General features: G+C 31.5%; 1 protein-coding gene across 1 annotated transcript; it reads left to right on the top strand.

Moving 5' to 3' along the window:
• The first annotated feature begins 8,211 nt into the window (after nucleotides 1-8,211).
• On the top strand, nucleotides 8,212-16,807 carry LOC115880449 (endocuticle structural glycoprotein SgAbd-8-like). Its single transcript, XM_030897654.1, has 3 exons — nucleotides 8,212-8,366; nucleotides 9,759-9,889; nucleotides 16,387-16,807. Exons 1-3 carry the CDS (start codon nucleotides 8,355-8,357, stop codon nucleotides 16,670-16,672), a joined length of 429 nt encoding a protein of 142 aa, XP_030753514.1. The 5' UTR covers nucleotides 8,212-8,354; the 3' UTR covers nucleotides 16,673-16,807.
• The last annotated feature ends 349 nt before the right edge of the window (nucleotides 16,808-17,156 follow it).

The raw sequence follows: 17,156 nt of genomic DNA, 5'->3' as shown, positions 1-17,156 counted from the left end.
TGGTATAATGGTGGGTTCGTGGAGCACGCTATTTGCGCTATTTGGTACTATTTTTTATGCACGAAATTGCTTCGCGAACAAAAAGTAGTATCAAATAGCGCAAATAGTACACTCTAGCATGACCTTTCCGTACATCCTGTATCCAAACTTTTCCAATCAATCTTCCATAATAAAAAAATAAAATAAATACCATAAAAAATAAAAGTAACAAACGGGTAACCAAAATAGAATATAATACTCTAACAAGAATTAACAACTAGAACTAAAAAATGAACTTAATCTTACTTATTCTTATTCAGCTTTTTTTTGGTAATGGCTCCTGTTTCGTCAAACGGGCGAGTTGACGTAGTTCGTTTGAGGTCCGTTAAGATTTTTTTTTACTAAAATTAGCATTGTTGTTGTTAATTTTTCCGTATTACATTTTGTTTACGACGCTTTCTATGAAATAAAATATAGAAATATTATTACCTTTTTGTTAGAATGTAAAATTTTTCAAGACAAGAAATTTCAAGAGTCTTGCAAGACAAGACTTTGCCATTCAAGAAATCTGCAAGACAAGACTTTGAAAATTTCTTGTCTTGAATTTCAAGACAAGACAAGAAATTGATTTTTAAGACAAGAATTCTTGTCTTGTGCAACACTAATCTCAAACCCCATCATAATTATACCTAACCTAACTTAACCTAACCTAATGCAATCAATTTATAATTTTGTGTAGTCAACAATGTGTAAAAACTTTTGGTAGAAATTTACGAAATGTCAAAAATAACATTGATTGATATCCATCAATAAATTAATAACCTTAAATCAAGCGACACTTGCCAGAAACAATGTGCAGTAATTTAACGAAATGATGTAATGACTTTTCCAATCTTTTCATCTGGTTGTCAAGCGAATGGCTCTGGTCTAAGATATATTTCCAGAGATCCTTGACGCATTTATAATTTTTAATATAAATATTTTACTTGTAAAGATTATTTTTGTTCTCTAAGCTCTCCCCTATTTTCTTATCTCATTTCCATCGAATCTTGGACACGCTTAGAATGTGATTGATTAAGTGCTTCAACATATTATTGTATTGTACCATTACGATCGCCCACAAGCGTCACGTACCTTAATTTACATTATTTATTGCAATTATTAAAGCACTGACAATTGTTTCGATTAACCTAAATATTACGAGACCTCGTAATGACAGTAATTATTTAATAACTCTATAATTTATTACTCTTCTTCGTATTTTACTTTATAGCTATTAATATTTTCCAAAAAAATCAGGATCGTTAGGCAATATCTGTTAACATATAGGGTAAGTCTTAAATACTGCAAATATTTTAGGGGCGGTATATTCTCTCCCATTCCAGAAACACGTCTATAAGATTCGTTGCGCGAAAAAAATTTTTTAGTTTTTCGAAAAAAAATTTGGATTTTTGAAGTGAAACTTTACGCACGTTTGGGGTAAAAATTCAAAGCCGTGGTACACGAGCTAGCGAGTGGAAAAGTGGTAATGTCACGTGCCGTGTAACAGCCTTGAAATAACCGTCAAATAACTTTCTACCAAGTTAATAATTATCGCTTGTCAAATTTCTTAAATTTCGACATTGACTCACTGACAAATCATAAAAATTTTAAGGTACTTTTAGAAGAGTCACAAACTTCAAATTTTGAATTACCTAGCTTTAAGCTTAAATATAGAAGAAACAAAGTAAAAAATATCATGTTATAAAGTCTGTACCAAAAGATAGGGTAAATTTTTTCTGTTAAAAAAATACGTTATAGAATACAAAGCTATTATAGGTATGGTATGAACTAAAAGCCATGCGTAACAAAAAAAAACGCAGACTTTGGCCCAAAATCCCAAAAATAAAAATATATTGTTATAAGAAGCGAAAATCAAAACTATTCCTTTATTTTTTTATTTTTTTTATTTTGACATTGACTCACTGACAGATCATAAAAATTTTAAGGTACTTTTAGAAGAGTCACAAACTTCAAATTTTGAATTAGGTAGCTTTAAGCTTAAATATAGAATAAACAAAGTAAAAAATATCATGTTATAAAGTCTGTACCAAAAGATAGGGTAAATTTTTTCTGTTAAAAAAATACGTTATAGAATACAAAGCTATTATAGGTATGGTATGAACTAAAAGCCATAGGTAACAAAAAAAAACGCAGACTTTGGCCCAAAATCCCAAAAATAAAAATATATTGTTATAAAAAGCGAAAATCAAAACTATTCCTTTATTTTTTTTTATTTTTTTTTTTTATTTTGACATTGACTCACTGACAGATCATAAAAATTTTAAGGTACTTTTAGAAGAGTCACAAACTTCAAATTTTGAATTAGGTAGCTTTTAAGCTTAAATATAGAATAAACAAAGTAAAAATATCATGTTATAAAGTCTGTACCAAAGAGACAGAATAAATTTTTTCTGTTAAAAAATACGTTATAGAATACAAAGCTATTATAGGTATGGTATGAACTAAAAGCCATGGGTAACAAAAAAAACATGGACTTTGGCCCAAAAATCCCAAAATAAAAATATATTGTTATAAAAAGCGAAAATCAAAACTATTCCTTTATTTTTTATTTTTTTATTTTGACATTGACTCACTGAGAGATCATAAAATTTTAAGGTACTTTTAGAAGAGTCACAAACTTAAAATTTTGAATTAGGTAGCTTTAAGCTTAAATATAGAATAAACAAAGTAAAAAATATCATGTTATAAAGTCTGTACCAAAAGATAGGGTAAATTTTTTCTGTTAAAAAAATACGTTATAGAATACAAAGCTATTATAGGTATGGTATGAACTAAAAGCCAGGCGTAACAAAAAAAACCGCAGACTTTGGCCCAAAATCCCAAAAATAAAAATATATTGTTATAAAAAGCGAAAATCAAAACCATTCCTATATTTTTTAATTTAGTCTTTTATCCCCATATGGGTTTAAAATTTACCTAGCTACCTACGAAAGTTTAAAATTTTTACGTCGTTGTGCAACAAACTGATTTTTGTTTACTCGAAACAGTCTTTTATTGAAAAACTTTTTTTCTTCGACATTACTTAAATTCCTTTAACTCAATAGGAGTTAATAGTGAAATTTATACAAAAATGGTACCTTAAGTACAAGAATATATTATATTTACCGCATTTCTTTATTCTGAAAAGACCGACTGATCGAACAGTTTTGGGGAAGTTATCTTTTTATTATTTGTAATAATTGTAAATAAAGAAATGTAAATTAGCATTGTACTAGAAAATATTTCCAAACATAGGTTTTTATTTCCATTTTTCTAGCCTTTTATGAGCTGTTGAGTTATTGCTTGAAAAATTTCTCGATCTCAAAAAATCTCGAAATCATTTTCTCGATCTCGTCTCGAAAAAAAATTCTCAGTCTCTCGATTTTGAGACGATATCGAGACGAGACGAGACGAGAAATCTCGAATTTCGAGAATCTCGTGAAACACTATGCACATCAGTTAGACTAGTCAATCTGGAGGTTGAGGTCGACAAAATTAGTAACCAACCGATCTCAAGGGAAATTTGTAGATAATGATCTCCTATTTAACCCCTCAAAAGTCCCATTCGGTCCCAGGTTAATATGTTTAATATAGCTTGGGCAGTGATATAGCTTTAAATGATAATTCAATCTTGACTGAAACAAGTCATCTTTGTTAGATCGTCATCTTATTTCAGTACCGACAGGCACATTTTTGACTTGTTTCACTCAGGATTAAATTATTTTTAAAGCGATATCACTGCCCAAGCTTTATATTAAACATATTAACTAACTCATCTGAGTTGGTTACTCTGAGTTGGTACACTCTATAGGTACACGGTGACGTAGAGGTACAGCTCTCTTCTACCAATCTAACGATAGTGGGTTCGAATCCTACAGCCGGCAGTTCATCAGTCGACTATTTTTAATAAAATAAAAATAGTTTGGGTACCTAGGTCGACTCAGCCTTACATGAGTACTTGGGATTCACAATCCTGAGGTAATAATAGGCGGTTAAAGCGTAGTGCTATTCACATTACCTTCCTTGTATACCGAACGGTTCTAGCATGGCAAGCTGTACCTTGCTACTCCCAAGGCATTAAACGCTATATATACGGAAGCCATTATTATATTATTATCATTAGATACACTCTATACGATAGGATTACATCAAGATTTTACATCAAGGCCCTTAAGACTATCTTTAATTTAGCTAATTTACCTCCAACTGAGAACTCTGCAAAACTCAATTTACTCAGGACATATTTTCAGGTAACTGTAAAGATATATCTATTATAGGAAATGTTATAAGTTGTATTTTTTAGATTCAAGAATGGATTGGTAACGCATATCTACCCTTTGGAAAACCCATACCCTTTACAATATGGATAGAAGAAAGGTCAAAAAAGCAATCTGACACCTATTCAATCAACAAAAGATGTGGAGCCTCCTGACCTACTAAAATCAATTTTTTGCAATTGCAAAAAGTCAGTGCTCTAAACATTGCTCTTGTAGAAAACTGGGTCTTAAATGTTCTCCAAAGTATGGTCAGTGCTACGGAATCAGTTGCTCAAACTTTTGTATTTTAGTTGAGGACGAAAATGACGCTCAGGATGACGTCATAGCAGATTTTATTTAATAACTTTAATTTAATAATAATTTTTTAACAATAATTTTATTTAATAAATAATATATAAACGTTATTTTTAATTATTTTAAAGCTTAAATTTCTACTTGGTTGATACTATACTGTTAATGCAAAAATTATAGCTGATTGGTTTAAAAAGACTGGAAAATTTATAAAACGTATTGTAAAAAATTGCTCTATCTCTATTACTATTTATTTTAGGAAAAAAAATGATAGAGGGTAAAATATTCTAAATTTAATTCTCTAGAAAAAACATATCCTTAGTTTTTTCGAAAAAAGTTATGCAAACGGATATATTTGAATAAAAAGAAAAATTCAGGATGGTGGCTGTTTTTTTCAAACTTCCCCCACTGGGACCGAATGGGACATTTGAGAGATTAAATAGGAGATCATATTATCTACATATCCCCGTTGAGATTGGTTGGTTACTAATTTTTTCCACCTTTACATATAATACTCGGCTACGTTTACTGGCCTAAGTACCGTAATTATAAACGAATGATCTACCAGTAGATCTAAACAGTGCCCTTAAGAATAAAGTTTTTTTTAATAGCAACTGTTAAAATTGTTTTACAATCTATCAAAAATAGTAGATAAAATAGTACTTTAACGCAGGGCCGGCGGAAGGAAAATATTGAGACCGGGCGAGTACCCTATCTGGCCCCCACACCTCCTTAACAGTTATTATAACTCTCTTTTTCCTTCAGTCTGTTAGCACAGTAGTCAAGATCTGCGCAGGTCCAAGGATGAATGCTGTCTTGAGATGTCAAGACTTCACTTCGTCGCGCGCCCTGCTTGATAACGGATCTCTATTTTTTAATAAATTAGTTTATTAATAATGTATATCTATAAAGAGACCACACTGTCTCTAATACAGTCCTATACTTTAACTACAAACTAAGCATATTTATGCTACTTTAACAATAAATTTTCACTTAAAGATAATTCAAAATTCTTCTCTTCGTTCAATCTTAGTGTGCGATTGTTTTTTTTTTCTACACCGGTCTCGAAAGTGACTCACTCCTATAATTTTTTTATTTTTGAGATAAAAAAACGAGTTTTGGTATGTTAGTATATGACATATATTAGGTTTGATTGACGTGTTCAATGGTTTTTAGTCACTTCCTGTTTGACCGGAAATGACTAAAACTTTTGATTTTTAAATGCGCCCTCGGTATATTTCTACTTTATTCCAAAAGAAAATTACATACTGAGTAGAGTGGCATATCATATGTCAACTTTGGACATTTTCGCTTAAAAAAATCGTATTTTAAATTTTAATCTATAGTGCCAGGGCTGTGTTAAAAATAAACAAATTATAGGGGGAGAAACTTCTGAGACGCATTCATCGGTATATAGAGCATAAGAAATAGAATTCCAACTTCGGCAGTCTCGTTCTGGTATAAGTGATCTTTGAAAACATAACAGTATTTAATTGCAAGCAGTTGCATTATTTTTTATTATATTTTATAATTAAGAATTTACACAAATGTTCCTTTCTTTTTTACAAACAATTACATTTTAGTGCAGAATCAGTATTATGATCAGACAGTTTTGTCGGCTGCAAAATGAGGATCAGCCAATGTTTGAGATGCATTTCTTTGTGAGAAATTTTTCTTTGTGTGATTCCTTTAATGAAAAAATTCTACGATTTTGCTACCATTTTCAGTGTATTACTACATATTCAATCCGGAACAATCAAAACCACCAAAAGATTGATATCTTTCCCACTACTATTAATAAATTATGCTATTTAATTAATGAGGCAAACTTATAAGTTTTTTTTTGATAATAAGGATATCGGGATCCTCTTCAGCTTCTTGCAAATGAACATTTGCCGCATATAACTTTAGGGCATATCAGCCATTAATAACAAATAAAGGGTGTGGATAATAGAAAAAGTGCAATTTTGAGCGGTCAGTCTAAAACTGATAATTTTGCTGTCTCTTTACCCAAAACAGTTTGTTTAAAAATTTATAAAAACGAGAATTATAGAAAGAAGGGTTATTTACAAAAAGTTGTTAGCTTTTGAGTTATAAAAATGCCACGAACAAATCCGATTTATATTTTTTTATTTAATTTTGTTTAATATTCTTCCACGAAAATGAATTCGCAAATCCCAGTTTCGGATAGAGCACTCAAAAAACATATAGAAAAGAAGAAATGAAAACTATCCCAAAGCTTTCGTGCTAAGGATGTTTTTGAGCATAATTTCAGTAAACTATAATAGGATACATCTAGGATATAATAATGTTTAGTCAGATATTCTTCCCTATGTGGTGTGGTAATAGCTAATGTGTTAATGTGGAAATTGACAGTACCGATTAATTATTGAACTGGATATTCGTTACTATTTGTTTAGATTACTGTTTTTAAATATTTTAGTTGCTGTCGTGGCGCCCCTCGATTCCGGCGCCCCGGGCGGCTGCCCGGGTCGCCCGGCTATTCCGCCGGCCCTGCTTTAACGGCAAGGGTAGATTAAAATGATACTTTAACAACGAGGATAGGTTAATAAAAACTTTATTTCTTATCGCACGTTTTTTAATTGCTTCCATTTTTGAAAATTTTTGTATTCCTTTCCATAAGTTATTCGGGATTTAAATGAAAGTAGTTTGGATATGGCGTTTGTCGCCTAAGCCTGTATATCTGTTTTTAATTTACTTATTTCGTTTTGAGCTATATCTGGCTCCAATTCAATCAGCAATAGACACGAAAGAGAAAATAAAAAATATTGACTCAAAACTGACAACTAAAGAGACAGTTTTATGTATTTGTAAAATTACATAGAAACCAACGCTAACCCAGAACAATATTTTTTCTACTCGTAATAAATTCCTTGAAGTAATAATTTCGGAATATTTTTTAAGACGTAACTCGCTATAGAAAAAAATATTGTTTTATACACGACGATAAAATTGCATTATCGTCTCACGAAATTAATTGATTTTTTCGGTCTTAACTATTAATTAGTAGGGAATATCATATCGTGCAACTGCTAAGTCACTGAAGAATTGTGTTGCGAGATTTGCAATTTTTTTACATTCTGTGTTTTTGATGGGATCTCTTATTCAACGAGGTTTTCCTATAATATGACCTTTCAATAACACCTTAGTTAAGTAGTGTTCTGCTCAAGTTCAAGTTAAGTTTCAATTTCAATCTTTTCATTTTCATATCTTTCTTCGACAAAATACCTACCAACGAAGCGACTTCCGTTTAATAATGACTACTAAATATCTGTAGGACCCTGACAAATTGCACACTCCTTACAAGTACAAATACGTGGGCCAGAATAAATCACGGTACCGTCTTCATTACCGCTCGCGATTACCATCTCACAACCCATAAACAATTTATTAAACATCTTCCTCCATTTTATTTATGAATCACATTTATGAAAATTGTTCAGCGCGCATTGTTGCATATTAATTCCGCATCTCTATAACGCAATTGGTCGGTGTAATGAATAAACATGACCGTCCACGCCTATAATATGAACAAGTATCGTCTCTAACAACATTTTTGACCTTTTCTGATGATGAGAGCAAATTAAAATTGTTCGAAATGCTGGCATTAACGTCCAAAATGGAAAGATGCAAATGATGAAGGCTTGAATTTATTGTGGTAATAAATTTCAGAATTATTGTGAACTATATAAAGTAGACTACCCGGTTTGGGAGGTCTAGTTGTTCTGATCTAATCGTACCAAAATGAATATCGTGGTGAGTGTCTTCTTGTTGATGATACAAGATCTAAACTCGTATTTGAGTTAGAAATGTGTGATCTATTTGTGATGTGATTGTGTGCTTTTTGACGAGAAAGTGAATTGATTAAATATCTTTACTTGGATTTATTGGAGTTTCTTTAGATATTAATTTATTTTGATTTCTTTAAATTGTTCATATTTTCACCGATTGGACACGTTAAGAGATACAGGGTGGCTTAAGATGCGTGTTATAGTGAGTTCAGTGGTAATCCCGAAAAAAACTGAAATTTTCGGGTTTTGTTTTTATTTTTGTACTAGAGGCTATTTTGACTGTTAGGCAAAAACTACAAATTTGTACCCCAGAAGCAAACTATAATTTTCACAAAACTAAGTTTTGAGAAAAACCAATTTAAACTTTTTTTTTGAAGTTATTTCCTAATTACTCCTACCTTTCATTGTAATATTTTAAATAAATTATACCAAACTTTTTTTGAGTGACTTAACATAATTTTTAAATCAGAAAAAAAACATTCACAAGAGATATTATACAGGATGTTTCAAAAAACATGGCGAGATTCCTCACGTAAAAATAAGATTTATTTTTCATATCAACATTGGTCCGATTCTACTTTATTTTGTAGCTACAGGGTGTTAAGAGTCTATTACGCTGTACTGTTCGGGTCGCTCTCAGGGGTCGGGTAAAGCGGGTGTGTGGCTGAAAGAAATATATATTATATTTCAGAAATCTACCTAAGGCTTAGCCCGATCCTGTCGTGTTAAGCCACATCCAAAATTCCAAACACACGTGCTTTGATTAAGGCTTGATTAAGGTTTGCAGAGCTTCAGCATTTGTCATAAAATAGCGAGCAATTTGTTACAAAAGTATATAAATTATATATCAATGTAATCACAAAACTTCAATCTATTTCCCTATTGTAATGGAATTTTAAATTATGTCTTTATTTTCGAGAAAATTTAGTCCAAACATAAGGAATATTTTTTTTTAATGTTTGACCATCAAGCCAATAACTTGGAAACGGTTCGTTTGAACGACACTGTGTATTTCGATTTTTGCTTAGAATTGAAGGAAGAATTGGAATATGCAATAATATACAGGGGGTTCTACTTACAAAAATTAAACTTTGACGTGCCACGAGTTTATGACCGACCCTGTATACTAAGATTTACTACTAGTTAATAGACATTTAAAAACCCTATAACTTTTGGATTTAACTTTTTGCGGTACCTCGTATATTTTACCTAATAATCGACAGGTCCCATACATATCATCGACCCTGTATAGTCATATATGTAATCATATAATAATCAGTAATTTAAAAGTTATTATTTTATTTCTCATTTATTAAATTCTTAATTGTTTCTAAAATTTGAAAATTATTTTTAATAGATCGTAATCTTTGCAATTGTGGCGTCGGCTTTTGCCCAGTATAGACCAATACCTGTATCACCTCAACATTTCATCAGAATTTTAAGACAGGAGCAAGTAGGCCCTAATCCAGATGGATCATATCAATGGAGGTGAGTAATTTAGAATTTATAACTGGCTAGTAACCAATACAGGGTGTTTCAAAAAACATTTGCTATATATCGTGGTAAATAAGATTTATTTTTTATACCAACGTCCGATTCTGTTTCTCGTAGATACATAAATAAATAAATGCCTTTATTGTCAAAAAAATTTGTCAATTTGTAGACAAAGGTAAACTAACAAACAAAGTAAAAAAACAAGGTACACAAACAAACAAACAAAAGATAAGCTAGTTTATAGTAAAATATCAATGACCTCTAAATAAATTCATTTATTAAAGATACAGTCTTCAGTGTTTTTTAATTTATTATGATTTTCTTCCCAGTGCTTTTAGCGATTCGAATAAAATTTTGAGGGTAAAAGTTACTGTAAGTACAACATATTTTAATGCTACAAAATTGTCGGTATACATATTAACCATAAAAAATGTCTATACCTATGTGGCGGATTCATCTTTTCAAAAAAAAAAATTTGTATGGGTATTTCGCCACTGCACTGCAAGAAAATCTACAAAATAAAATAATTATTTTTTGTAAACACTTCTGCGTTAAACCTAAACGGACGCTGCTTGTCAGAAGTTATGTTTACGGTAATACCAATTTGCCTAACAAAGCAAAAAAATATGCTTAACGTGTCGGAAAGTTATCTCTTTCCGTCGTCGGAAGCAAAAAAATACAAAGAATAAAGAAAAAAACTATTTAAAACATTTAAAATCAACTATTCGAGAACACTTTACTTTTTTAAAACAGATACGTCTACAAGAAACCGTTGACGTTCTGTTAAAAAAATGATTACACATTTATACGACGACGGAAAGAGATAACTTTCCGAAACGTTAAGCATTTTTTTTGCTTTGTTAGGCAAATTTGTATTACCGTAAACATAACTTCTGACAAGCAGCGTCCGTTTAGATTTAACGCAGAAGTGTTTACAAAAAATAATTATTTTATTTTGTAGATTTTCTTGCAGTGCAGTGGCGAAATACCCATACAGGATTTTTTTGGAAATATTAACCATATACGTGCATATGGGTTATCACTGGAATATTTTTCAAAAAAATGTATAGGTACGCCACTTTTTACGACTTTTTTTTCTATTGTTAGCAACAAATTGTGTAGACCGTTTAATGTCGATTAAAAGTTTCCTCTTGATATTTTGTCGACTTCGGTCTCCTTGATGAGATAAACTTAGTTTTATTAAAGTGTAATAGCAGTCTTTATTTATTTTTGTAATGTAATGTAATTAAATAGCCAAAGTATTAACTAAGTACTAATTGATTCCTCATCAAAAAGTATGAAGAAAAGTTTCTATAAACATGGGTGAGAAAATGCATAGTTTACAGGATGTTAAAACTTTTAAAAAATAGGTCTTTTATAATTCTCTTAAATACCATTTTTTTTTTGAATTTTCTCAAATGAACAACGTGGCTCAAATTGGGGTAACGCTGCTTTTTGATGAGCCCAATGATAATCCTTTTACTAATTACTGAACTTATCTTTGGTTTCCGGAAATATGCCGAAGAAACTGTAATATTTGCTTCTTTTACTAGTTCACTATTTTAGAGGAAATAAAAAATTCAGATTCGTATTTAACAAATTGATAATGGTGTCAGAAAAACGAAACGCCGCGCTGTAAGTGACTCTTCATGCGACTAAAAGATGAATCTAAAAAAGTTTCTTTGAAAATGTGTTTATACAGTTAATACCAAATAAACTTTTAGTCACGTGATTAAGCTTGACCGGCTCAGCCTTGGCTACTTTTATATATTTTCTTTTAATCAAAATATCTTAGGAAACAAAAATAAATTAAATACAAATATATAAAGAGTTATTATTTACATCAACAAAACTCACCTTCTTAACAGCATTTAAGGGACATAAAGGGCCTTTACTACTGCTTTCCCGTTCAAAATATTCGAATAAAGTTGCGATGAGTTTTTTACCGCTATTAAGCTAACTTGTACAGGGTGGGTCAAATTCGACGCTTTTAAATGGAAACACCCTTTTCTATAGGAGATAGACGAAAACTAATATCGGTGTCTGGAGCTGAATTTTCATCAAAAACATGATAGTGAAATCAGCACATCAATATCTGTTACCGTTTCGGAGTTACGGGGTATTTTTCAAAAATGTGCATTTTTAACAAATCGCTGTAACTTTTTTGCTATGGAAAAATTTGTATTTCTATGAAGACATTTCCAAAGCACCTTTTTACGTAGAATTTAATGGTTTAAGTATAATTGTTTTAAAATTAATAATTTAAGAGTTATCAACAGAAAATTGATTTTTTATTTGGGACACCCTAAATATTTTTATTTAACTGAAAATAATTTAAAATTACCTTTTCAAAAATATAGCACACTTGATATTTTGTTATATTTCGAAATACAGAATTTTTAAAAGCTCGCCACTTTTAACTAGTAGGCTTTGGATGGCCCTTATTGATGATATGCCTTTAATGGAACACAAAAACATATTTTTCCAGCAAGACGACGCATCACCTCTGTACGCTGAAGTTATCAGCAAAGTTTTGTAGCCAATATCAAGAATAATTGGATAGCTAACCAAGATCTCAGCCGTTGGCCGACGAGACCGCCTGACTTAGTACCCATAGATCTAATCCTATGGATATATTTGCGGAAGAATAAAGATCCCTTATTCTTGCGTATAATCTAGACAAGAATTAAAAATATTTAGCAGTTATGAGAGGGTATCTTTCACCCCCACTGAGTTAATGAATACCGCGAGTAATGTTCAAAAACTGCCCCGTCTGCCCATAACAGAAGACGGTTGATATGTCGAACACCTGTAGCAAAAACTCATGTCTTGGTTTGCTACTTATTTTTATTGTTATTAGATATAGTTTAAATGTGTTGATGTTGGTTAAATATATTTTAAATTGTTATAAAATTCTGCATCTCTCATAGCAAATATTATTTTCGTTTTAATTGATGCTCACAGCTAGAATTTTTTTGCATTACAGCCGGTGCCGTTCAAAGCCTACTTATTTAAAGCGGGCGAATTTTTATATACTCTATATATCTCGAAGAGGAATCGAGCAAAATATCAACTGTGTTATATTTTTGGAAAGGTAATTTTAAATTCTTTTCAATAAAGTAAAAATATACAGGCTGACCCATATAAAAAATCAAATCTTCTGTTGATAATTCTTAAATTATTAATTTAAAAAAAATATATACTTAAACCATTAAATTCTACGTAAAAAGGTGCTTTGGAAATGTTTTCATAAAAATACAAAATTTTCCATAGGAAAAAAAAGTTACAGCGATTTGTTAAAAATGCACATTTTTGAAAAATACCCGTTATTGACAAAAATTGAGCTCCAGACACCGATATTAGTTTTTGTCTATCTCCTACTACCTGAATCCCCAGCGCGAAATTTAAATTCGAGTTAGTCAGCGTGGCGCCGGCGCCGAATATGTCCAGGGTTGGGAACTATGAATTTAAAAATCGCGCCCTCCATTACGTAACTAAAAGTCTAATTGATATGAAATATAGATATATTTTTTCTAACTCTCAAAATAAAAACATGAAAAAATAAATATGATAAATATAAGTTCCAGAGTTTATTAACAAATATATTTCAGGAAATGAAGCAATTTCTTGTATGTTTCCGAAAAATAATAATTATTATTGATAAATTTCATTTAATTCGTTAGTCAATGAAGAATCATGTTTAACAATATCATTAGCTATTTTACATGCACGTGAATAAGACCAAGAGCTAATCGTATGTTCTCTTAGTTAATGAGATGCCGCACACAACAAATTTTATCTTTATCTTCTACGGTTGAATCTGTGTCTGTGTCAATTCACATGCTCGTTAGCAATACGTTCATAAGATACGTCTGTTAACTTACGAGATGCGCCCTCAATTTTTAACGTGTTGCAATCAACTAACGAATTGCAATTATGTCTTTTATATGAATTTAAGATATTCTATTGGTGCACAAGACATCATTTAGGTAATCTTTTATTTAAATTACTTAGATATAAACTGATGCTGCTTTTTCTTTGGACATAAAATGCAAATCTGACTGGTAACATTTAAATAAAAACCATAAAATGCTTTTTAATACAATGCGAGAATGTAACTATTGCATTTTTGAATAATGTATGTAGGGATGAAAAACACAATGTAGGGTTGCCAATTTTCAAAATAAAAAATAGAGGACGACTGGGTAAAAAAGTGACACAGGCAGAAAATTTACCAAAAAATTATGTAAACGGTATGTGATTAATGTTCTTTCTTACTTTCTAAAAAATATTTATAATTCAAAATTTGTTGAAATAAAACAAACCATTTCCAACAAACCTTTTTTTAAACATAATCCAAAATAAACATTTTAAACCGTTAAACATGTTTATTGCTTCAACAAATATTTCTTGTACATAAATATTTCTTCATTTACTTTTCTGTACAAACCAGTAGGATGAGTAGCGAAAGACACAGATTATAACAATTTTTTAAAGCATTGTGGCGATAGACGAATATTTTTAGATGTTAAGTTTGGTATGTAAAAAAGAGGACTTTTTCAATATGTAAAGGAAAAGAGGACAGTGATATCAAAAAGAGGACTGTCCTCTGGAATAGAGGACGGTTAGCAACCTTAGGTTAAAATAACCTGTAAGTTTATATGTTCTATATGAATTTTTAACAAATCGCTGTAACTTAACTTTTTGCTAGGAAAATTTTTGTATTTTTATGAACACTTTTCCCAAGCACCTTTTTACGTAGAATTTAATGGTTTAAGTATATATTTTTTTTTAAATTAATAATTTAAGAGTTATCAACAGAAAATTTTATTTTTTATATGGGACACCCTGTATATTTTTAATTTATTGAAAATAATTTAAAATTACCTATCCTAAAATATAGCACACTTGATATTTTGCTCGATTCCCCTTCGAGATATTGAACGGCGCCGGCTGTAATGCAAAAAAAATTCTAGCTGCGAGCATCAATTAAAACGAAAATAATATTTGCAATGAGAGATGCAGAATTTTATAACAAATTAAACTATATTTAACGAAAATCAACACATTTTAATCTATATCTAATAATAATAAAAATAAATAGCAAACCAAGACATGAGATTTTGCTACAGGTATTCGACATATCAACCGTCCTCTGTTACGGAGAGACGGGGCCGTTTTTGAACATTTCTCGCGAAATTTATCAGTGGGGGTGAAAGATACCCCTTCATAACTCCTAAGTACTTCTAATTCCTGTCTAGATCATACGGGCAATTTAATAAGGGCCTTCATTCTTCCGCAGACATATCCATCGGATTAGATCCAGAGGCACTAAGTCCGGCGGCCTCGACGGCCAACGGCTGGAATCCTGATTATCTATTCAATTATTCTTGAAATTGGCTGCAAAAATTTCCTGATAACTTCAGCGTTCTGAGGCGGTGGTGCCTCGTCTTACTGGAAAAATATGTTTTCGACTTCCATTAGGGGCATATCATCAATAAAGGGTCCAAAGCCTACTAGTTAAATGTAGCAAACTTTTAAAAATTCTATGTTTCGAAGGGGATTATAACAAAATATCAAGTGTGCTATATTTTTGGAAAGGTAATTTTAAGTTCTTTTCAGTTAATTAAAAATATACAGGGTGTCCTAAATAAAAAATCAATTTTTCTGTTGATAAATCTTAAATTATTAAGTTTAAAAAAATTACACTTAAACCATTAAATTCTACGTAAAAAGGTGCCTAGGAAATGTTTTGATAGAAATACAAAATTTTCCATAGCAAAAAAGTTACAGCTATTTGTTAAAAATACATATTTTTGAAAAACACCCCGTAACTCTGAAACGGTAACATATATCGATGTGCGGTTTTCACCATCATGTTTTTGATGAAAATTGAGCTCCAGACTTATTTTGATTCGAAAAATATGTAGTATATAATAATAGTAGGAAAAAATTAGTCGGCAAGCACTTAACAAACTGGTAACCGTATAACGATAATAGTAGTACCTTGTATATTAATAACTAGCTTCTACGTCCCACTAGTCAACTCGCATACTCAACAATGTTGCTCTTTGTTGTCCCTTAATTTCGCAGTTCTGCACGCGCATAAACGATAATCGGTCGGATATTTTGTGTGCAATCTAAACAAAAAAAACTTGCCCGAGAGACAAACCAAGGCAAACAAAACACGCCTATGGCGTGTTTTAGTTGCTGTTACTTATTTGCAGCTATTTTTAAAAAACAAAAACAGCTGTAAAAAAAATAAAAAAAGTTCTATATTTGTGGGACACGAACCTGGGACCTTTCGATGCAACGGCCTCACCAAGGGATCCACAGCTGCTCTTGCGAAATTGGCTATAGCTAGGCGTTACTTTCCGCCGTTCATAAAAGAATATAAGGCGACAGTAAAAGGCAACATTGTTAGGTATGCGAGTTGACTAGTGGGACGTAGAAACTATTATAATAAAATATTTTTATACTTAATATTATAGTTACGAAACTGAAAATGGAATAGCCGCAGACGAACAAGGTCACGTGAAAAACTTCGGAAACCCTCAGGCAGAAGCCATGGAAGCCGCTGGTTCGTTCAGGTACACCGCTCCAGACAATACCCCCATCCAACTGACGTACATAGCCAACGAGAACGGGTTCCAACCTTCCGGAGCCCATCTACCAACCCCACCACCCATACCACTGGCCATTCTCAGGTCGCTGGAGTACAACGCAGCCCATCCTGAACAGGATGACAGTTTGCAAGGAGCTAGATATGGGAAATGAGAAATATATTGATGATGATTTTGAACGGATGAATATGGAATATGCGAAGTACGTGCTGAGATCTCTGGCTTTTATATATTTTATATAAAGTTTTATACAAATATATTTAATAAAGGAATTGATTACTACGGTAGTCCGAAAAAAAATCTTGTTTCTTTATCTTAGTTTAAGAGCCTGATTTTAGAAGTAGGGTAGAGTTAGTAGAAGTTTAGTAGGGTAGCAGTACCATACACTCTTTTCTCGAAGCAACTCACGGTACTTTTGAACCCTCTGTAACTTCCCTGTGGACAAAGGAAGAATCTTTAGTTTTAGTGATCAGTGATCACGAGGACATACTACCGGGTGGTGTATTGTCGTTGGAAACAGGAAATCCCATGCACATTTTGAACTGTCTAAATATTGGCTATCCTGTAGATTTTACAGCCACACACAAAATTCCAAACACACGTGCTTTAATTAAGGCTTGATTAAGGTTTGCAGAGCT

Source organism: Sitophilus oryzae, unplaced genomic scaffold (genome assembly GCF_002938485.1).
Source record: "Sitophilus oryzae breed Bouriz unplaced genomic scaffold, Soryzae_2.0 scaffold_1624_pilon_pilon, whole genome shotgun sequence".
In the NCBI taxonomy this organism is placed as follows: Eukaryota; Metazoa; Arthropoda; class Insecta; order Coleoptera; family Curculionidae; genus Sitophilus; species Sitophilus oryzae.
This window is presented reverse-complemented; position numbering and strand designations above follow the sequence as displayed.